The following is a 22000-nucleotide window of genomic DNA, read 5'->3' as shown; positions in this document are numbered from 1 at the left end:
AGAAACCGAGAAATGGAAGGAGTGTACAGTCGCGATCTTGCGCACAAAGCGCGCAAGGGGTGACGATAAAACATATAATCAAAGGCTGACACAACCAAGACTTTTCTACAATAACATCAAAGGAACAGGCAAAAAGAACAAAATATTTCTGACTTAACGGACAACACTACCGGGTGACATCACCAGCAAAAAATCTCAACGACTTAAATATTGCACCTCGAAGACTGCGCTAAAGTTTATAACGCCCCCTGCTGTTCAAATGAACACCATCCGAAGCCAAGAAGTTATACCGTGCCTCGCAAAACCCTCTATGACCCATTATAGTTTACCACTAAATTTTCTCCGATTTTTATTGGTTTAAATTGATCACGTGACGCGATAGTGTTCATCCGCGGAGAGACACTATCAGCCCATAGTGCCCGTCCGAGGGAAATACCCGGATGGATAGTACTCGTCCGTGAAAATATTTCTGTAAACAAGAGGGCCTATAGAAAATAAACAGTTGAATTTGTATTAAGAGGGTTTTTGTTTGTTTTCTTTTTAAAATTTTACATTTGGCTTTCACGGCTTTCATCTAAAAGAGTTGAAAATAATACAATATGAATTTTGAACTGGCGTGTGGAAGAAAATTTAGTGGTGAACAATAAAGACAATAGAGTGTTTATGTCTCGGAACTATCGGTCTGATAGTTGCCTCTTGGAAATTTGATGTTCTTAAAACTAGCATATTTGTTTTAAGAACATCAAATTTCCGCGGGGCAACTATCAGCCGATAGTTCCTCGACAGAAACACTCTATTGTTTAAATAGATAGCGTACGGGATCGGTTCTAATACTACCTGAGGGTAGCGTGTTAAAATGTCAATGTTTTATTCATTCATTCATTCATTCATTCATTCATTTAACTATTTATTTACTTATTTATTTTTATTTGTTTTATTTATATATTTACTTTTTTTCGCGCCTGCGAGCTATCCCAGTTTGTCAATTGGAATTCCTGAGGAACATGCAACAAGCTCTCATGCCAGAATTTGCATTCATTTTATGTGCGTCAGATACTGCAGCTGCTGTGCTTGCACCATGTATTCAAAACGATACAAATCATGGTCTATTCCACGTGATACCTCTCCTGAATGGAATACCACATTAATTACAAGTATCATAACTGATTTCTCATCCAAGTAGAGAAACATTTAAACGACATCATAACGAAACGAATTACGGCATAAGAAATGTCATTTTATGATAAGTCTTCTCGGTTTTCTTCCCCCCTTCATCTTCTGTGACCACCACGATCTTCTCGTCTTCACCTTTCCTGAACACCATACGAACAGCTGGTGGTTTGGGGCTTTGCTCCCAAAGTTCCAACAGCTTTCTGGAAAAGGCCACCACTGCAACTTCGTCGGTAATACCGGGTTTCAAAGCTGAAATTGCAAACACTCATGATGAATAAACCGTCTTAGACGAAAGTTTAAAATCAGTCTTAGGCAACGTTTCTTTCCTGGAGCAATTAATTACCTTCTCTCGCCCAATTACTGACTCTAGAGAAAGTTACTGCGTAGTTATCGCCTTGCTCAAGTACACACTTCGTAGCCATCGTTATGCAATGCACACTGATGAGAACTACAATAACAAACACCCAGCGCAAGCGTGTGTCAGAAATTTGCAAACTGGCAGCTTTAAGCGAGCCGCAACTTTGCTGATTGGTGGAAATGTTCTCTCGAACTGTCATATGACGATCATATGACCAGAGAATAATTGAAACGATGGCAATTTGCTGACTCATTCCGTAGGCAAATTAGTTTTCCTTTCATCAATACAATAATGCAATAACGTTATTGACCCCCCTTAAATGGCAACACAATGAATCTAAGAAAACATCCGCGTTTCATCACATTTTTGCATTTTTGTTTTTATTGAAATTTCCATTTTGATAACCTGAAATGTCAGTCTTGTCCCGCCCTCAGCCTAATCCCCTGCGATAGGGCGGGAGATGATACGCATGGTCCGCACGGAAGTATGAGGTCAAGAATTTTTATTTGCATTCAATTTCCATCGTCCGTGTGAGAATTGAATTCCAAAGCCAGAGCAAAAGTGACATATTATTGTTGTGAAAATGAATAGAGCGCTTGGAGAAAGAAAGGATCGTGATTCTCTAGTATCTAACAATGGATCTTTTTAACTGTCTCGCAACAGAAAATTAAACAATGAATAGGGAAACATTTAGTAGGTGCAGTAAAAAATGCGATAGTATAGCAGGTAAATAGGTCTGTATTTTATCACGAACTTTACATATTCGTCATAATGTTTCACACAAATTTACAGAGCAAGCGTTTCCGAACAAAGAGCTATTTCCGTATTCTGGCAGCGAAAGCAGGAAGGGGTCGGGCGAGCTGCTTCTTTGATCGCATTGACTATATTAATATAGGTCTACCTGTGGTGTACCTTTACTATGACAATTTACTAGCAACACATGCCGGGTATTTTTTGAGGTATTTAGAAGTCTCCGGGATATTTAGAAAATTTGAGGATAGTTGGGTATATTTACAGTTTGTTTTGTTCTTCTGAACTTTGCGTTTTTCAATATAGAATGTCCAAGAAAATTACTCAGCTCGCTACGAGCACTAATCCAAGTCAGCGGTTTCCCACCTGAAAACTATACCCCAGAGAAGGCAGCCATTTTCCAAAATGGAGGTCGGCTAGAACTAAAGAAATGTTTTAAAATCTCTCTTTCTATTCTACTTGTTTCTATGAAGAAGATTAACCTCTTCTATGTAGATATTCAGTTTCCAGAAGTGAATAGTTTGGCTAACTAATTGGTCAAAATATTTGTAAGTTAAGACAAATAATAAAAACAATTTTAAATAGGGCTTTCAAAATATTTACTACAGAAACATTTTTGAGAACTTCAGGAAAGATATTAAGGCGATTTTACGTGATGTTTGCGGCTAGACCAAAAGTGATTTCTAATAATTTTTTGTCATGTGTCTGTTAACTCGTTGAGATCGTGACTTCGCTGCTCATAAATCTTATAAAATGTCTGACTATTGAAGGTTGACTTATGTCGAGAACCGTTATCATCTTTAAACTACTGAAGCGGTTTACAAATTTTACACAAAAGACGATTGGGCACGAGACTGACTTCCAAATTAAACTTACTGACACTCAGTTGTCTCAAAAACTTTGACGGCAGGTATAATACACATTTGATGAAGGCTTATTTCAAATCATAAATTAGCTGGCGAAAATGCTTTCAAGTTTTTACAAGGCGTATATTTTCCTTTGTTAAAAGTGTTTTAATAAAATTGATGTTCCTTCAATATTCTGCGTTTCTGTAATATTGCATATTTTAGTAACGTTTCGCCTTGGAAGAAAAAATGAAAAATTAAATTCGGCAGCACTTTGACGATCCAATATCCCTTAAAATGCCTAACAGTTTTCATCCTGAAGGGAAATAAACAAGGAGTGAGAAAAAGACTGCTGAATGAGCATTTATTTCGTCCAGTTAAAAACTTTTAAGCATCCCTTAAAATTAACAATGTTTCATTCAAATGTTTCACAAGCTCGTAATGTTTATTCCAGAGTAACATTTACATTCACTTCTATTCAGTAATATATCAGTTCATAGTTTTATTATATCCCTACACCTTAATTTAACTCAAAAGCGTCTTTGTTTTAAAGTTTGTTTTTATCGCACCATCACCCAGATTGGTTTGTTGAGGTAACAGTAGCCCGCGATGCACTTGGTGCCACGCGCTCGGCTGTCGTCGGAAGTGACGTAGTTGTTTGAGCTGTCAGCACTATTCCACATGTTAAGCCACTTGTCGCTATCAGCAAAAAATTCTGCAACCCCTTGATTTGAATGGATAGCCAATCTGTTTATTGTGGCAAAGCCGGTGAAAGGATTTCTCTTATTTTGATCCGCTGAGCTGTGCTTGTAAAATCCATATACTTTCGTGTCGGACAAAGTACTTTTCCCCATTAGGAAATTTTCGAACGTTGTTTTCCCGTGTTGTGGTGTGCCTGCCTTTCTGTGGTAAATAACCCGGATGGTATTGACGTCAGCAAATCGGAACAAAACTTCTCTCCAGTCCCCCATGTCAGGATGGATATGACTGGCAGCATCTGCGTTTTTAGTTTTGGCAGCCAATGTTGAGAATGCAGTTTTGATAAAGAGGAAGCTTGGGGAGACCTTTGTAGTAACTAGAGTCCAACCCCCACCCTCAGTTTCCATGTCGCAAAAAGCTTGGAACGAGTCATGTGTTGAGCCACCATTTGGATCGATCCAGTAGAGTCCGTTGCCACGACTTTGACCTGAAGGGAAAATAAATTTTGATTACTGTAAAGATAAAAGAGTTTTTACTTCTAGCAGACCTTATCTGCTTATTTCCTTTATGTTATTCACCTGAATTTAAAATATCCAGACAGTGACGGCCTGTCTCTCTAGTCAACAATGGCAACCATGCGCTTCCGTCACAGAGTTCCAAGGCCTTCTGGGAAGTATTGTAACGAACGGTGCCAGCAGTATGAGGAGTACAGTTTTCAGCAGTCTCAGTAAACTGCACTGTACCATTTGTGGATTTTGCTGACGTGCCGGGTTCACCTTTTTTACCCTGAAAAAAAAAACAAAAAAACAAAAAAACAAAAAAAATTTTAAAAAAGTTATTTTTCAAGAAAATATCTAGCATATTATATCATTTTGTTGAATTTTTCGAATCTTTCAGACAAAGTGAAGGAAATTGAGTTCGACTTCCGAGTTCGGAGGTAAGCTTTTGATACAAAGATAATCTTTACTTGTTCATACTCCGAGGGTAAAGTGTCTCTACATACTATAGAAATACCCCCATGTAAAAGTACATGAATTGGTCTTGCAAAGTGGTGTACTGCCAGTGTTCCTTGTGATTTTGTCATCGTAAAGTTTTGCTTGCCTGTTCACTTTTCAAAAAGTTTAAACTAATAAAATGCTATACTCTTTTTCATGCTATCGTAAGCCATCAGTGAACGGAATTATTTTGCGCAATACGAAAAAGATTAAAATTAAACTTGGACTAAACGAATTTTTAATACTGAACAAAAACTTCATCAACCTTTGCACCGTTTGTTCCGTCATTTCCTCGAAGTCCTTGTTTTCCTTTGTCGCCCTAATAAACAGAAGTAATTGATTTAAAGCTTGGACTATCTTGTGAAATATTTAATAGAATTTTAAGTACAAAAGCGTTCCTGGTAAAAAAAAAAAAAAAAAAGAGCAACAAATATACACCCCTTTGCGCCATTTACTCACGTTTTTCCTAGTTCACCTTTTACGGCCTTATATAATGAAGTGAAAAAAGACTATAATTAAACTGTAACAAAGCGATTTGTTTATAGTAACAAGAGATTCACCGACCTTTGTACCGTTTGTACCGTCATTTCCTCGTAGGCCACTCTCACCTTTGTCACCCTAAAAAAAAAAAAAAAAAAAAGAAATAATCAAAAACTGAAACCATGTTGCAAAACTGGAATATGCATTAACACACCTTTGTGCCATTTATTCCACTCTTTCCTTGTTCACCTTTCTTGCCCTAATTATAATAAAGAGAAGTAATAAATCAAAAACCGAATCAATCTCGTAAAATATCACGCGGAAATTTTAGAACAAAAGAGCTGCTGGTGAAATAACAACAACTTTACACACCTTTGCGCCATTTAGTCCAGTATTTCCTTGACAAATTCCTTGTTCGCCTTTCTCTCCCTAAGAGAAACAAAATTTTTTCAATAACTAGAATATTCTACATTGCTTTCTGCGGATTTCTTAAAGGAATTCTGTCTAAAATCCCTTAATAGATAATGATCAGAACTATCATGCTAACGAGAGAAGAAAACAAATCAAAAATTATTCAAAAGCGAGTTTTATTTTTTCACCAACCTTCACTCCGCTTGACCCGTCGCGTCCGTCACGGCCATCTTTCCCTAGAATCAAGAGAATAGAAAAGCGATCTCGTCTAGCTCTTTGTAATTTTGTAATCTTAGATGAGACAATTCATAGTCCTGCAATCATTTCAGAAACGTTTCTCGGTAAACATCAGTACTCAAGAAAACTCAACTATTGTGATGTCCATAGTGAAAATCTGGTAAAAATATAATTGTTGGTCGAACTTGAGGACAACTTATGGCAGTAATTTATATTGAATCGTTTAAGTAGTTTGGTTGTCGTGCTTGATGGTTACGAGCGAAAGTAGTCTCTACAAAGACTTTGTTGGTGACTGGCCTTTCGACAATTACCGGTATTTTTCCTTCAAGTAGAGTGAAATCGAACTGATAAATAGCTGTTTCTTACCATTTTGTCCATCCCTACCGTCTCTACCTAAAAATGAAGAACGACAAAAGCAAAATTACTCCGGAAATACAGTGAGCGGTTAAGGCATGTTACCCGTTTGAGATTTGTAAAAGAATTATTTATTTTCTGTTTTCACCGTCACGAGTGCAGCACTCTTTCGAGGACGACTCTTTACACTGGTTTTGCTGTGTTCCGTTCGCAGACACCTAGAAAACAAACCCAACGCATCAATATCGAGAAAGATGGCGCTGCAAAACCGAAGTTCGACCAGTTTCGTACAACCCGCGTGGAAATGTTCAATTGAGCAAATTGGCGCAAACAGTTTACAGTTATGAGAACAATTCATTCACGAGCAGAATATTTGCCTTCAACTTTGAACTTGCCTTGTCAGTCGATTTGTTTTGAATGCTTGCAAAAGAACGTAAGATGAACACTAAAACGAACAAAGTAAGCAAGCGAAACATTTTAACTTCCTCTTTTTCACCAAGGTTCCTCTTCAGTAAATGAACTGGTCAATAAATAATTACAAACTTTTTATTCAGAAGTATTATTTATTCTATAGCAAAACGGGAAAAAACGGCACGAGCAAATAGCTAGACTTGCTTTTTAATGATAATTTAGTTGCCAAGTTGTTTCAGGAAATCGACCATCAATCAGTTTTTAATTCTTTGAAATTGTGTTTCCCATATTTGAAATCTATTCGCTGATACATGATTTGGAATTTTCAAAAGGCATTGAGTTTCTGAAATTTTCGGCAAATAAAATTCACTGAGAAACAAGAGTCGACAAAAACGTGTTCAAATAAAAATCCACCGTCCATCGTTTATTTGGTTTCAGACATGACAGTTCCGTGACTAGCTGGTGACAATTGAATTGCGTTACCAACAGGTCACGCTTACAGGTGTCAACGTGTGAGTGGTGTGATTCGCTATGACTCTTTCTTCCGCAAATCGGTGTGTCGATAATTCCCGCGATTCTCCTGTTTAAAAACGAGTTCTACAGTTAAACCTCATAGAATGGAACCACGCAGTGACTGCGAACTTCCAACAATCTTGTTTCTAGGCTTTCCGTAATAGTAATGTATAGGCCTAGGCCTAATGTACGTATTATAATTAGTGAGTACGCGAAAGTCACAAGTACATCGTTAGTGAATGAAATGGCTTCAGTGTGCAACATTGTTGACTGTCGCATTAAAAATGATGTATTTGTAGGCTCCATAGCAAGTTATTTCTTATTTCTTTTAAAACGCGCATGCTTATTTTAGGCCAGTAATATCAAATGTAATCTTGTACCCTACAGGAACTCTTGGTTTGTTACGGCGCACGCTTAAGAATTCTTCTTTCTCGGCTGCTGGCTAAGAGGAACGAGGGCTTCCATACCAGATTGAGTGAAATCAGTGAAGAGTAAAGTTAGTTTGATTGAACTTAAAAATAAGATAACTACTAGCTTGAGACAACTCAAAAGACGAGATTATCGATATATTGTCTTTAAATACACAAATTTTGTTGGCGAGATCTTCATTTATAAATGAAGATCTCACAAATCCTGCAAAGGCGCAAATCCTGAGCAAATGTGGCATTTACCGTCATTGCTACGGGTGGTAAATCTAGTGAAATATCAATCTTGCTCCTGAGCAGATTTGAGCAAATTTGTGCAAATGTGGCATTTGCTACACTTTTTGCTCTAGTTTGGTTACCCTGGTAAATCCATTTTTTCGTCCAGTGTTAAATGTACTGCAGAAATATACGCAAACATTGTAGCCTTGTTTCCTTACTGTTGATTAAATATTAAAAGTTAACAAAGCTGTGAAACGCGTTTTCATAAGATAATTACCCTATACCTATTCTCGTCCTCAGAGGCCGCGCTCCTTTTGGTCAACACCAAGAATCGCGACCTCTGGCCAAATCCAACAACGGAAGTACGCGATTCACGGACTTCCCGTCACTCTGTGCATGCTCAGAGTCAAGTCTGACAAATCTGATTGGCTGAGAATACGAAACGATTACTCTGCGCATTATCAGATAATTGGACCTTCCCGGAGGTTGCGATTCTTGGTGTTGACCAAAAGGAGCGAGGTCTCTGGGTACGAGAATGCCATACACCTTGCCGACTCAGTCAAAGTTATTTATCGAAACTGTTTCTTTGTGTTCGAGTTCAGGTATAATAGAAGTTCGGTTAATAGAGTTTGGTGGAGACTTATCTCAAATCATAAATCAGCTGGCAAATTTAATACAAATTTAATCCAGATCGCTTAACTGGTTTAATTCGGTTATTGAAAACAACACATCTCTTTAAACAACTGACATTAAAAGCAAACTTGGAGAGCGGAAAACTCTAATAACATGTGCATAAAAAAAAGTTCCAATGGCCATATACAATGGTTGTGCGCGTGCGTTATAATTGTTGGTACATTTCTTTACCGTCCGCAGCAAAAAAAAAAGGCTTGAAATGAACAAATTCTGTGTTGTCTGGACCACGACGCATAATTTTCAAAATTCACGTTCCGAACTTTACGCTATATTTCGCATTCAGTTTCGAGTTTTAGAAAAGCGAAACAAACTAATTAGCTTCACTATATTCGAAGGTAAAACAGATATCAATTCATTTTATTAACAGACTGTTTCCTCGGCGTCGCAGACGTAGTTATTTAAAATCTCCATTATTTCGTTCTCCGCTACGCTTTCTTGGTTAACAACAGTTTGGTTGTTATGCAAAGTCAAGAATTTTCCGAGCATCATATAAATGGATATCAATTTCTCCAACTTAAGATTCGATCAAATTTGACTTACCGAATTCTAAAAGTAACTTTGTAGTAAGCACAAGTAACGTCAACTTTAATCTAAGAGAAAGCTGCACTTTATTTTGCACTTTTTGCCATTTCATAACATGTGTGGTTGCGATGATTGCAGCTTTCTAAAATTCAGCCCTAAATAAGATGAAAGCTATTGTATTCAAAATGGCGTTGTCTATTGACAAGGTGTGGAATTCATTCGTGTGATGATTTGTTGCTGTACCTGAACTCATATGCCATCTTACAGCCGCAATAAAGAAGATCAAAGTTTGCCTCAAGCTAGTAAGTTGACCTGACAAACTTTATAAACTTCACGTGTGGTTAGTAACAAGCTCGTGATTAACTTGGGTAGCTGTTGTTTTCAATAGCTAGCATTCAAATGAATTGCCTTTTTAAATATTTTCTTACTTGAAATTACAAAGAAGATGTAATATGCCGTTTACGTTGTCACCAGGGTAGATATCTGATATCACTGAGGGCAGATCAGTTAACTCAAACGAATTTCTTCTAGGTCCTCTGTTAATTATCTAACGCTCTTCGCTGGAATACTCTGAAAATATTGTGACACAAATAAACGAACACACTCTTTTTTTACAAGAATATTGTTGTTCCGGCCGAGGCTGAATATGCTTATTTTTTTCTGCCGATTTTATGCTGAAAATATTTTTGCGAATATTCTTAGACTGAAGAGAAATATCATTTCTGTTTTCGAATAATGTACTGATTTGGTGTCTGGTGTCTTGATGGTATTAAAGTGATTTTGGAGCCAGCCTGACGCACGGCATAACTTCTTGAAGAAATATTTTTAGCATCTAACATACGGCTAGTGCTGTTGTTGTTGTTGTTTTTTTGGCTAGAAAGAGAAAAGAAGAAAATTAAACGGTTTAGTTAAAAACACATAATTGTACTCATAATTGAACTCGAAACTGGACTATTGGCCATCAGCACAGTGGAACATGTTTTTCGCTAGGGGCAGTTCTGTGATAACAAGTTATTTCTTCAGTTCCTTGTGGTAGTGGTAGAGAAGACGGCGCCATTAAAACTGCACCTGCAAGAATGGACGCATTCAGAGCGAAATTGAGGGTGGTTTCCCGCTGCTTCTTCCAGCTGACAAGAAGACACAAGAGAAACATCCGATATGTCTTATGTACGATCGTCGTCACCCTGGTGTTCCATCGAGTTTTCCATTATATGCATGATGATTATCCATGATACAAGCTCTGAATTGTCTCAGCTAATACAAACAAAGCTGATTTCGGTGTACACTCCGTTCCCTTACGAACCGTGGGGTCCAAAAAATGCTGAAGAAGCGAAAAGCTACAAATTTCAAGTGCAGATTGGGACGGTACTCCGTGTGAAGAATCCAGATGTCAGATCACTTTTGACAGAAGTCTACTGAACGTTAGCGATGCGGTCCTTTTCCACGCCGTAGCGTTTTCTCCTAGGCTTGATATCGAACAATTAACAAGAAACAGGCTGCCGGTACAGAGATGGGTCTTGTACTCAAAGGAGAGTCCTGGGGTGTTGTCAATAGGACCAAGATATAATGGACTGTATATAAACTGGACGGCAACGTATCGGCGAGATTCGGACTTATTTGTTCCTTATGGATACTATGCTTCCTTGAAAATCCAAAATAAACCAGTTGGTGGAGAGACTAGCGGATGACGCTGGCAAGATTGCTATCAGTCAGAGGACGAAAACAGACGGTGTTGTCGACGTGCAGATTGGCAACAGCATAAACTACGCGCGAGGGAAGGATAAAATGGCAGTTTTCGGTACTAGTCAACATTGTGGTGGACATAGATATGCATTTGTCCGGTCACTCATGAAGCACGTGAGAGTAAGTGTGTTTGGAAAATGTGCTACTCTACTCGAAACAAACAATACCTCGCGCTGTCCTCACAACATGGGGAATGGCTGTTTGGAACAGTTTCAGTGTCATAAGTTCTACCTCGCAATTGGAAATAGTTTATGTCTTGATTACATAACAGAGAAGTATTGGAGAAATTCACTTGAGCAAGGATTGGTCCCCATAGTTCTTGGAGGTGCTTATTATAGACCCGAACTGGTAGTTCCTGGTTCTTTTATTAACGCAGCTGATTTTGATTCTGTTAGAGACCTTGCAGATTATCTGAAGTATCTGTATAAGAACGACACGGAATAATCAATACTTTAAATGGAAAACCAAATACAAGGTTGTCAAGTACAAGTTTTGGTTATGTCAGTTGTGCCAGGCCCTCCACGACTCTACAAGACCTGTCAAAACTTATCATAAAATTTCAGATTTCTGGGGTGTAAAAGGATCATGTGGAATTGACAAAGAGCGTATTTTGGACATCATTAATAGGGGCTGACAAAGAAAATTGTAATTTTTATCATCTATAACAGCGGTAAAGATTAACAAACGATCATGGTCCGAGAGACGGACGGACGAATAAAATGCCTTGAATAGACAAGCAAATTAATCATGTTTTAAAATAATGTTCATGCACCAAAGTTAGTGGATCTGGTGTAGACCGCAAGGGCTTCTTTTTAGCCTGCAAATGCGCGGTTTAACAAAGAATATGCGATTCCTAACAATTAAGACACCAGGGAATGTAATCACATGCAACCTTGCTCTTTTGGTTCGCTAAAACGACTTATCCCACTGAGCCATGGTATGTTGACGACCAATTAATATTCCACTAAAGCGAACCAAAGAAAAGGCACCATAATTAAGGTATTCATCACACTTACATTTGGTCATATATAAATCCGCAGTATGACGATGGTATGGTGGATTAACATTGCAGGATTAAGACAGTACACAGGGCTTTTGCCGGCTAATTTCAAATTTGAGTATGGTAATGATCTTATAGTAGATTATGAGATTTTTAATTAAGTTTTAAAGAATTAGGTTTTTTATTGATTTTTTATGTTTTTTATTCAGATGCCCACAGGTTCAATAGTTGCAGAAACTTTTATCTGTGACCCTCCTAAAATAAAGTTGATTGATTGATCGATCGATCAATCGATCGGTTGATTGATTGATTGATTGATTGATAAGATTGACTGATTGATTGACTGATTGATTGATAAATTGATTGATTGATTGATTGATTGATTGAGGAAAGGAAGGAATTAACTAGTATTGTCACTTGAAGTTACGTAACGATCCGTTTATGTAAAGGGGGACTACTTTTTTACAGTTAAGATCAAATTCAGTTTCTCAAATGGCTGTTTTGTGTTTTTTTTCTCTCTCTTCGAAATGACTGTTTAAATTAATTACCATAAAGAAACGTTGGCCATACCATCTTGGGTCAGGTATAGGACTGTTTCTTCATTGACTGACTTCCTTCTAGTGTATCTGTTCAGCACAGTGCTTGCTCGCTTCTTTGGGTAATATTAAGTCACTCTTTAGCATATCGCGAGTCTATCCCCAATTGTCTTAGCCTGTTCAGTTAGTTAGTGACATTATTGTTACAATGTTAGTCGGGTCAATGTCGAAGGTCAGGTATTGGACTGCTTCTTCATTGCCGTTCATTTACTCTCTAACTTGATGGTAATACTTTATTAGGGCATTGCCAGCGTTTGTATTCGCCAGATCTCCTTAGTATAAGATCTGCGTCATCGTTGACTTATGGTTGGCTTTATTCCATATTGTTGCCCGGTTGTGTCAGACAAGGGCTGTTTCCGGGCTATCGCTGGTTTTCAGTGTCACGCAATTCAAAATAGATCAAAATAAAAAAAAACAAAACCGGTCAATAGATAAAGTCCAGAATCTGGGAAATAAAAGAAGGTAAATATGCAAAGACTCTCGCCAAAATTCTGGTCACAGCAATTTTTCTTATGCGAGATATGCGAAGAAATTTTTTACCCAAATTTACAGAGATTTGTATGGAGACGCCATGCTGGTGCTTATCCGTGTGGACACCAACATGGCGGCCGGAAACCACCAGAAACATCTGTCACTGAGTTTTGCTACAAAAGCGCAAATTTATCCCTCGAGAAACTTTAAAACTTCAAAATAACACTTTTTCTAAGACATGAACTGTTCAGATAGCCAAGTTCCCCGAAATATATCACTTTTTTAACCATCGTGACAGCTCTCTAGGCCGTCAGGTAAATGCCGCGTCACGCAAAAGCTTAGAAATTCAAGCGTAGTGTATCACAAAACCAAGAACCCATTCGGAGCGAAAATTTGTATGAATATTAATTTTCAGCTGCTCTTATACATCATTAAAGTAAAATCTCAGGAAGATCAATAGTTTTGTTGTTTGAATTTTAGTGACGTCACATGAAAACCAGCTATTAATACTACCCAAGTTTTGGTAACTTTAAATTTTGCGACCTGATATGCACGTCGCCCTGTAATTTTCGTTCGGTGACGCTGGTCAGTCCGGGGTTGTGGCGCCACTGTTCGCTGTGCCTTTTCTTTCGAGAGTTCCGCCAGCGTCTTGGTGGGGTTGCCACATTGTTGTGGCTTGTGGCGAAAGTTTTAACCCCACCTTTCCTGAAGAGATTTTAATCTTTGTTTGTAACCTTAGTTTCAATTAAACTCGTCACATTTGTGGCCATTTATCCCAAACGATTTGTTTCTATTGTCGTCTACCTGTCTCTCTAGCAAACAAGTGGGGTCACCATCAAACATGTCAAATCAAACTATTGGATCATAACGAGAAAACTGACAGGCAAATATATATCAAATTCATACTTGTACGCATGCGGTTTTGGACACCTTGTTTCGGCAAGATTAAATTGTGAAGGATAGCTGGGAATTTTTATCATTCAAGGTTGAAAAATCATGATTTTTTTCAGTGAGGAGCAATCAAAACAGTTATTATTTGCCGAACTGAAGTCGAAGGCTCGGCTGAGGCGAATAATTGATCTGCAAGACACAAAATTCTCAACATTTTGCGACAACCGAGTTAAACATTTATTTTATTATTCAGTCGTTGCAGTATTTTTTCTTCCTGTTTGTTCGAGCCAGTGCAAATTTTTATTTTAATTTGGAATACGCTATAAACTGAAGATAATTTTTGTGCAGTAGTGGGCACTAATCACGCATGCGCATATGCATGATATTATTTGCAGCAAATGACAGCAAAATTATTGTTAGACTTAAATGCCCACCAACACGTCATTTTTTGTTGGTGGCTATCCGCAGATAACGTGATCATGACGGCATGGGCTAAAGGCGAGGAAAAGTTTAAAAGAATAAAAAATTGGTGATAAAGACGGTTTACTGTACGTTTGCGTGTATACAACCAATTCAAAATTCAAATTCACCGTGCTCATTTCCCCCAAATTCGTTTCCATGGTGCAAAACTGATACGTTCGAAGAATGATTCTGAACGTGGCTAACTTTTAATTAAATTCGACGCAGTATCACTTATTCTCCATCGTGGTTACGATGAAGACGAAATTTAAGATCATAGGGCTGGCTCTTGCACTTGTTGCGGTAACCTGGATGTACAGGGAATACGGAAGAAATGGTGTACAAGACAATATTAAGATGCTACCAAGTAAGTTACTTTTTATCTGTCTTGGGCGCCTCGAACACTGGTAATTTATTTTCCTTTGAATTTTCATGTATTGAGGTTCTTTATCAATGCAACAACACAGTGAATATAAAAAAGAAATGAAAGAGATTGTACGAGAAACATCATCACTACAACAGTGACATCTTGTTACACGTAGGGAGAAATTGTGCTTGTAAGGTAGTGGCAACCCGCCAACTGTTTGTGTGCATACAAACTGATATCTTAGGTCGAAGGTTCGAAAAACACCAAAGATATGATAGAGCTTCGACTTCGAGTATCAGAATGGTATAATTTAATCTTACATGTAGTTACAAAATGAGCACATCCCACGGTAGAAATTTCACAACAGTAAGAGAATATCATATCACACAAACTTTAGTCTTGAGAGGATATAGGAGAATCTTTGTTTACAATATTTGCCTCATTAACATATGCGATACAGATTTTGATGGAGCTAAAAAAACATTAGTTCTGAATATTAAAAGGGGATGATACGATCAACTTTCTCAAAGAATTTAAGCTCGACGTGTGGAATAATTTTTCTGCGAAACGGGTTTAAAACCTCAAAATTTTGATAAGAATTTACGAGCTCATTAGCGCTTTTGTTACCCAGAAATTATGTAGTTTTTTAAAGCCAATTTTTCCGTAAATATTTTACCCAAAGAGCCAAAACTTTTACCAATTACTAAGTTTCACACGCTCTTTAAATTTTTTTAGTCAATTTGCGTCTAGCGTGATGCCTTCTCTGTGCAAAGTCGTGTGTTGATGAGGAAATTAAAATGTAAACAACGTCAGGGAGATTCGCCTATTTAGACACCACCAATTGTTTCGACTGCGTCCTTTAACTTTTTGCGGATTTTTTTCTCCGGAAAGGTACTTGGGCGATTTTTTTGCGTCTTATTTGAATTTACACCATTGTTTATAAAAGCCATACAAACCGTTGTGATCGGACCAGTGAGATCGTTTTAGAGAGCAATTCTGTAATCTCCCCCTAGAAGGGAAGTCAAAGGGTGGTTGCGAAAGACGTTATCAAGCCACTTTCTTATTGAAACAGTAGTCGTTTTTTTTTTTTCTCTTTAGTAAGCCTGAATCTTGACCAAGGAGGAAATTATGATCCTGTGCTTAGAAAAGAGGGATCCGATTCGCAGGTATGTCACCCTCTTTACTTTGAACTTTAAGACCGATGCCAAACCACGTTAACGTCAAAGAATAGAGACTTTTAAATCTACTTTTTTGGCAACCGCCAAACCTTTTGCCCAGCCTTTTGTTGTGGTTTGTAGAGAGGCACTACTGATCCCAAGTGGAAATCCACTATGGCGGCTGCTTAAGTTGAATATGTTTTTTTCTGATGCTTTATTTCTTTAGAAAGCTGTACATGCTAGAAAACTTACTATTTTCTTTCTTCAAAATTGGCGTCATTTTGACAATTTCTAATGCATTGACAGGACGATTTCTATTCGCTCCAGTCTACTCCAATCTAAATCGATTTATGTTCGAACGGCGGGAAAACGTCTAACCTCAAATCGCCGTTAGACGTTTGCGATCAACGTGTATCTAAAGGTCTCTAATGAAGCCGAAAAATTGTCGGAGATTTTAAATGTCAAGTTTTAGAAACTTATGTTTAAAAGAATTCTGTCAGGACGTATTCAATCTTTAGTTATACGAAATCTCAGATCAGAAAACCTCTAATATGACAGTGAAATCACAAATACTGTTTACAAAGAAACCCTTTGTGATACAAATTAACCAAATTTTCAGCAATTTCCTATTTTTGACAATCCGTAACCATTGGAAACATTGAGCTTTTTCATCATTAATCCACTGCATTTGTTTGGACCGACCGTTTAGATTTTATTGTATGAGGTTTAGAATTTCAAGGACAGCGCGTACTTCAAAGAATTGCGGTGTGCAAACTTTTTCGAATAATTCCACTTTTGTGATAACAGTGGGGTGAGAGGCCCACACAACTCCTATCCACGTGTAATAGCCGCTTTGAAAGTTTTGCTCGAACTAGAATATCTTTAAGGATCTGCCCCTTTTTGTATGGTACGATACGGGGATCTTTGAATCTTTCGCTTAGCAACGCCGGTGTTAAACGAGGGTCGGATATATCTTGCAATATAAATGAGCCGGAAAAAAACTAGCACGTGGAAAAAAACAGGTGTTAAACTCTACAAATTACACGCGAGTAACAGCGGAAGCCACACAGACCTATGACCTCTAACGGCTCTACTCTCGTGTCCTCCTAAAACTACGCAGCATTTAGTGCCCTTCGGAAACAAGTGTGGAGCAGAAAAGGTCGCGAGACCGAAAAAAAAAAAAAAAAAAACCGGCAAAAATACCAATGTCAAGAAGTGTAGGAGTCCAGCCATGTACGGCCTGTCACCCTCGTTTAACTTCATTTAATGCAAAATCAACCATTGCTTAGCGAAATATTTAAAGATCCCACTATCGTACCATACAAAGATATACTAGTTCGAGCAAAACTTTTAAAGCGGCTGTTGTCACCCCATTGTTATCACGCTCAGGAAAGAAGCCTCATTTACTAATCCTCGGTTTCGTTTCTTTCTTTTTTTTTTTTTAATGTTGACCTTAAATGACTTTAAATGTTCATAGAAATCTAACATCAGATCAGATCCGCTGGGAGGCCTCAGATACCATAGAGTCCGATAGCCACTCTGTGCAGCCTTCCCGCCGATGACTTATCAGGGTCTCAACGGGGTTAGCTGTTAGCCATAAAACGGGCCAAAAACTTCGTCATTAGCCGTAAAAATTGCAAAATTTGAACCTTAAGCCATAAAAAAATATTGACTGTCAAAAATTTAGCAACGAACGTTTAAGTTTCAAGATCTCTTGTCAACACCTTTTAGTGTCTTGTGTTTTGGCTGGTAAACTATATTAAACCATATTATTCTGCAATTCTTAAAATAATATGTACCTTTTTCCCTCCCAGAATGGTTCTTAGTCCTTAAATATGTTTTAGGATAATCAAAATAAAATTTTTACCTGTTTTAAACAAGGAAAGTTAATTTTTGACTTTAGAAAATAATTGTAATTTATTCCTAAGCTTTCTGCTAACCATAAGGAAACTAAATTAACCATTAGCCGTAAAAAAAAGCCAAAATATCAACAGGTTAACCATAAGATGCACAACCTCATTGAAACCCTCTTATCATTATTCGACTTATTCGTTAGATAGTGTGCTGAAATATTTGCAGCTACGGAACTTGTCAGTAATTTAGGTTAGTTTCACCGATTGGGCTCTATCTCTTGCAGACCAAGACAATTAAGGAGAAACGAAATAATCCTTAAGGTTGCCCTTTTATTTCTTGTTGTTGAGACATCACCTCATTGCAAACCACGGTCTCTGTTTTGTTTTTTGTTTGTTCAATTGTTTTTATTAAAGGAATTAAACCCCTTTCACTCTTCAATGGAAGCTAGACAGAACGCACGCAAACGGCTGATTGAGGAGTTCTGTAGAAAGACTGGGCACAATACCATGCCAGTCCCACGTCACATCGACGTGATCGAATCTCTAAATATGCTCTACTGTGTTACGCCAAAAGTCGGATCCAGGCAATGGAGAGCAATGCTGCTTCGTTTTACAGATGGACCACCCCATGAGACTCTTCTGGACTACCCTCAAGACCACCGGGAACACATGCTGAAAAACTATTTCAAGTTTACATTTGTTCGGGAGCCCTTCGAGCGACTTCTCTCCGCATACAAGGACAAGTTTGTGTACATCCGGGGCATTGACCATCGAATGTTGAAACTTCATGGACGAGAGATTCTCAAGCACTTCCGGCCCAACGCAACTGAGCATGCGCGTGAAAAGCTCGATGACATCACTTTCAAGGAATTTATAGAATATTTAGTGACCAAGGGAAGCAATGAGAGCAGTCCGATAATGGACTGGCATTGGGACAACTACTTGCATACTTGTGGCATGTGTGCAATGAAGTACGACTTCATTGGTCATTATGAAACCTTTAATCAAGATATTGAAGATTTCAAAAAAGCAGCAAAGTTATCTCCTGATCAAGCAAAACGTTTTAAGGCTCAAGAGAAAAATATCTCCAGTACAGCTACATCTATGCTCGGTTACTACTCGAAGCTTCCCTTAAAATGGATCAACAAGTTAGCTGACTTATATAGGCCCACCTTGGAAATGTTTGACTACAAGTTCCCAGGGCCTCTTAAGACTCTTTTTGAAAACGAGGCCAATTAGTGAGAAGCTACTTTTATTTTTTTTGTGAAGTAACAACAATGTTTAAAGGATCTTTTTTTTTACTTCCAGGAGGCATCGTCTCAAAATAACGCATTTATCTGTTTAGCAACTGTAATGTAACTTAAATTTGCTAAGCTTAAAATTGGCCTGTGCACCAGAAAGGAATGACCGGTGATTGTTGTGTTTTCAAATTTCTCCGGCGTAGTGTCGACGGGTCCGAAGTACAAAAGTAGTCAGTAACCTATATAACAAGTTCAAAATTCAATTTCACATCGTTTTATTAATATATATGTAGGAAATTTATGTACCATGAAGGTTGAAAGATTAATACGTTTAAAAAATGTTAAAAAAAAAATTAAAGGAAAGGGAGCTGAAACGTAGTTAGTGCCAAGAAATCAATGAAGCAACTACTTTGTAATTAACTACTGCCAAGTAGGTTTATGAAATTTTCCATTCTGCGAATATTTGTTGTAATCACGAAGAAATTGCAAGAAAGATAAATAAATATAAAAGAATTTTAAGTACAGATATAAATGACAAAATAGTTTGGTAATTTTCAAATTTGTCCTCGTGTTCATTATTGGTTCCAGTCTGTACTTCATATATGCGTCACTATACTTTGCTGGGAGTAATTAATGTTCTATGTTAAGAGTGCCTAGGGCGTACAGAGGCGTCATAACTAGGGACGAGACGACACCCTCTGAAGAGATCCAAACAATTGAACATAGCCGCTGGAATATGACTTAGAAACGATTAGATGCTCTTTTATCTCTTTAAATTTACACACTGCTGTATTTTGTAAACGTCCAACAGCGCAGTGGCTTCATAAGTTCCAATCAAGATTGCAAAAATAAATAAACCTGGCGACCCGCGGGAAATTTGAACTCCTAACATAACAAAAACGAAACTCCCAATATTCAGAAGAGACAGGTAAGACCTATTTACTTGAAGCCGCTGAAACGATTGGACACAAACAAAGCTAAGCGTATTTCCATATTAAACATTTTATTGTATTTCTCTAAACGGAAACTTCTGATTTGGAACATAAATAAATAACTTTAATTACATGTCAAATACATCTAGCGCGATAGGCACTAATTGTGGACACACTAAATTATAGAACATAAAAAATTTACTCAGAATTTACATTAGCTGCTAGATAATTAATAAAGATGCCAATAGGATTCTTCGCTCGCTAACCTTCTTTGTAAGTTCAATTTTCATGCATGAATATACGTATTGGACAGGTAAAGCTTGCTATACAGAGGCTTAGTCTTTATAATCAGTCCCTCTTTAATTTATACAGATACCAAAGGGGCGTACGGTAACAGGAGGTGAGGATAATGTGAATTCTCGTTTCCGTGGAAACAAGCGAACTGTCTACCTTCTCAGTTAGGAAAGGTTCGGCTGCAGCCGCTCCCTTAGATTCAGTACCAGATCTCAGTTAACTTGACGAGCAGTAGATCTTTTTTACCGTGTCCTTTACTGCTTTTCTTACTCCCTTCATCTTCCAGCAATACAGGAATGGGTTCAAAGTTGAGTTTAACATAAGAAAAGAAAACGATACATCCCAAGCGAAGTCAAAAGATGGCGTAGACAATCCAGTGATGACAAATATAGCAACGGCTATACCAAATGGAAGATAACAAACAACTAATGTCAATTGCACCCACAATGCACTGGACACTGTATTTTTGTATCGCGCTATGTTCAGTGGTATGCATCCGCCGTTCGTTTGTCCTTGGGAAACATGGCTTTGTACTTGAGCTTGGTGATGTCGAAGCTTAAGATAGATTTTCGTGTAACAGAAGGTTGAGGTTAGAACACAGAGTAATACCATTAAAGAGGTAAGGGCCTCCTGGGCATGTTCATTATAAATAAATATAACTGCAGCAGAGCCACAATAAAGCCAACAAATAACAACAATTACCCGTACTCGCCACAAAGTCACCACATGCCTGTATCTCAACCCTAACGACAGAGCGAGCAGTCTATCTGCACTAATTGCTGCCAATGTTAAGCATGACACAGCAGAAAATAGTACACCTATTGTAAATAAAAGGATTCTAAGATAGTGACAACGTTCGGAGTGTTCTATAGAAATTAAATAACTGACAAACAGAGGTTGTGTTATTAGTCCCACGCAGAGATCGGTGATCGCCAGGGAACGAAACAGAATTCTTGATGCTGAATGAAGAGATGGCATGGACACCTTTTGAAGAGCAGCAATGATCAGAATATTCCCCAGAAATGCAGTGACTGATAATGGAATATTTGCCGCTAAAATAAATGTTTTTTCATATAGTCCATAACGTCTCGGCACACAATGTAACGCTTGAACTGTAGTATAGTTTCCATTTTCGGTTAAGTTTGCCATCTTCCCAATTACACTACCTCCAGTCATACTTCTTGTCCCGTTAGAGGGCCTGAACGAAGCTAGCCTGACAGCCTGTTCCGTACGTTGCTTTGTTGCTGGAGTCTACGACAAAGAAGTAAGCGTGATACTTTTGGTAAGAAATATCACTATAATTGAAGGTAGGGAATTGCTCCTTCGGACTTTTGAACACAAGCGGAACACCGAAGATTTATCTGCCTAGCTCAGTAGAGTCATTCCTTTTCTGTTCTGCTCATGATCATCCGTGTAACGAATATCTATTAGTGGCCCTTTTGACTGTTATCACGATGTTAAAATCTCGAGGTCATAATCTAATTGTTTAATATAAACCCTCGTGGAAGTTTGGGAGAACTCGAGAAAGCTGTCGAAAGACAATTTGCCTGTCGGCTCGTGTTCCCACAGCATTTCTCGTTATCCCAAACTTCCAGTCGTGTTTCTATTAAACAATTAGATTAAGAGCTCGAGATTTCTATCACGTTATGGCTATCACGCATAGAAACTGAGAGCGAATAATCTATAAGTTTTAGTATAAATCTACTGATCGTCCAAACCTTCATCTAATTCCTCCTCACAAACACTTCGAAAACGCCAAGAAGTGGCCGTCATTTTGTTAACAAGGGCACACTGCTATGCTACTCACCATCTATCATAGAATAAGAGAATCTTTGTTTACAATGGTTACTTCATTAGCACAGCGATACAGTTTCTGATGGAGCGACAAAATATTAGTTCTGAATATTGCAA

At 38.0% G+C, this 22000-nt stretch overlaps 3 protein-coding genes, 1 long non-coding RNA gene and 1 pseudogene across 4 annotated transcripts; 2 read left to right on the top strand and 3 right to left on the bottom strand.

The window, feature by feature from the left end:
- Window positions 1-1050: 1050 nt before the first annotated feature.
- On the bottom strand, window positions 1051-1629 carry LOC145477831 (uncharacterized). Its single transcript, XR_014048151.1, has 2 exons — window positions 1517-1629; window positions 1051-1422 (listed from the first exon to the last, which is right to left on the bottom strand). It is a non-coding gene; the product is annotated as an uncharacterized LOC145477831 (long non-coding RNA).
- A 1944-nt stretch (window positions 1630-3573) lies between these two features.
- Window positions 3574-9345, bottom strand: LOC145467575 (uncharacterized). The gene is made up of 9 exons (XM_081451145.1): window positions 9329-9345; window positions 7197-7293; window positions 6451-6520; window positions 6315-6341; window positions 5904-5947; window positions 5673-5729; window positions 5385-5438; window positions 4404-4611; window positions 3574-4312 (listed from the first exon to the last, which is right to left on the bottom strand). The coding sequence occupies exons 1-9, from the start codon at window positions 9343-9345 to the stop codon at window positions 3687-3689; spliced, it is 1200 nt and encodes a 399-aa protein (XP_081307271.1). The 3' UTR covers window positions 3574-3686.
- A 1065-nt stretch (window positions 9346-10410) lies between these two features.
- LOC145467558 (3-galactosyl-N-acetylglucosaminide 4-alpha-L-fucosyltransferase FUT3-like) lies at window positions 10411-11462 on the top strand (annotated as a pseudogene).
- Window positions 11463-14294: 2832 nt separating this feature from the next.
- On the top strand, window positions 14295-19575 carry LOC145477812 (carbohydrate sulfotransferase 11-like). Its single transcript, XM_081455653.1, has 3 exons — window positions 14295-14612; window positions 15711-15778; window positions 18037-19575. The coding sequence occupies exons 1-3, from the start codon at window positions 14501-14503 to the stop codon at window positions 18859-18861; spliced, it is 1005 nt and encodes a 334-aa protein (XP_081311779.1). The 5' UTR covers window positions 14295-14500; the 3' UTR covers window positions 18862-19575.
- A 7-nt stretch (window positions 19576-19582) lies between these two features.
- LOC145477816 (melanocortin receptor 4-like) lies at window positions 19583-22000 on the bottom strand. Its single transcript, XM_081455657.1, has one exon. The coding sequence runs from the start codon at window positions 21263-21265 to the stop codon at window positions 20306-20308; it is 960 nt and encodes a 319-aa protein (XP_081311783.1). The 5' UTR covers window positions 21266-22000; the 3' UTR covers window positions 19583-20305.

Source organism: Orbicella franksi, chromosome 2, assembly GCF_964199315.1.
Source record: "Orbicella franksi chromosome 2, jaOrbFran1.1, whole genome shotgun sequence".
In the NCBI taxonomy this organism is placed as follows: Eukaryota; Metazoa; Cnidaria; class Anthozoa; order Scleractinia; family Merulinidae; genus Orbicella; species Orbicella franksi.
The sequence above is the reverse complement of the archived record's forward strand: the minus strand, read 5'-3'. Positions and strand labels throughout refer to the sequence as shown.

Excerpts from the sequence above, each read along its gene's own strand:
- LOC145477816 (XM_081455657.1), bottom strand. The coding sequence starts at position 21,265 with ATGACTGGAGGTAGTGTAATTGGGAAGATGGCAAACTTAACCGAAAAT.
- LOC145467575 (XM_081451145.1), bottom strand. Across the intron at positions 6,342-6,450 it reads AGAGTGCTGCACTCGTGACG|GTAGAGACGGTAGGGATGGA; the intron begins GTGAAAACAGAA and ends CTTCATTTTTAG. Across the intron at positions 4,612-5,384 it reads ACGGTACAAACGGTACAAAG|GGTAAAAAAGGTGAACCCGG; the intron begins GTCGGTGAATCT and ends TTTTTTTTTCAG.
- LOC145477812 (XM_081455653.1), top strand. The coding sequence starts at position 14,501 with ATGAAGACGAAATTTAAGATCATAGGGCTGGCTCTTGCACTTGTTGCG. Across the intron at positions 14,613-15,710 it reads CAATATTAAGATGCTACCAA|TAAGCCTGAATCTTGACCAA; the intron begins GTAAGTTACTTT and ends TTTTCTCTTTAG. Across the intron at positions 15,779-18,036 it reads AAGAGGGATCCGATTCGCAG|GAATTAAACCCCTTTCACTC; the intron begins GTATGTCACCCT and ends TTTTTATTAAAG.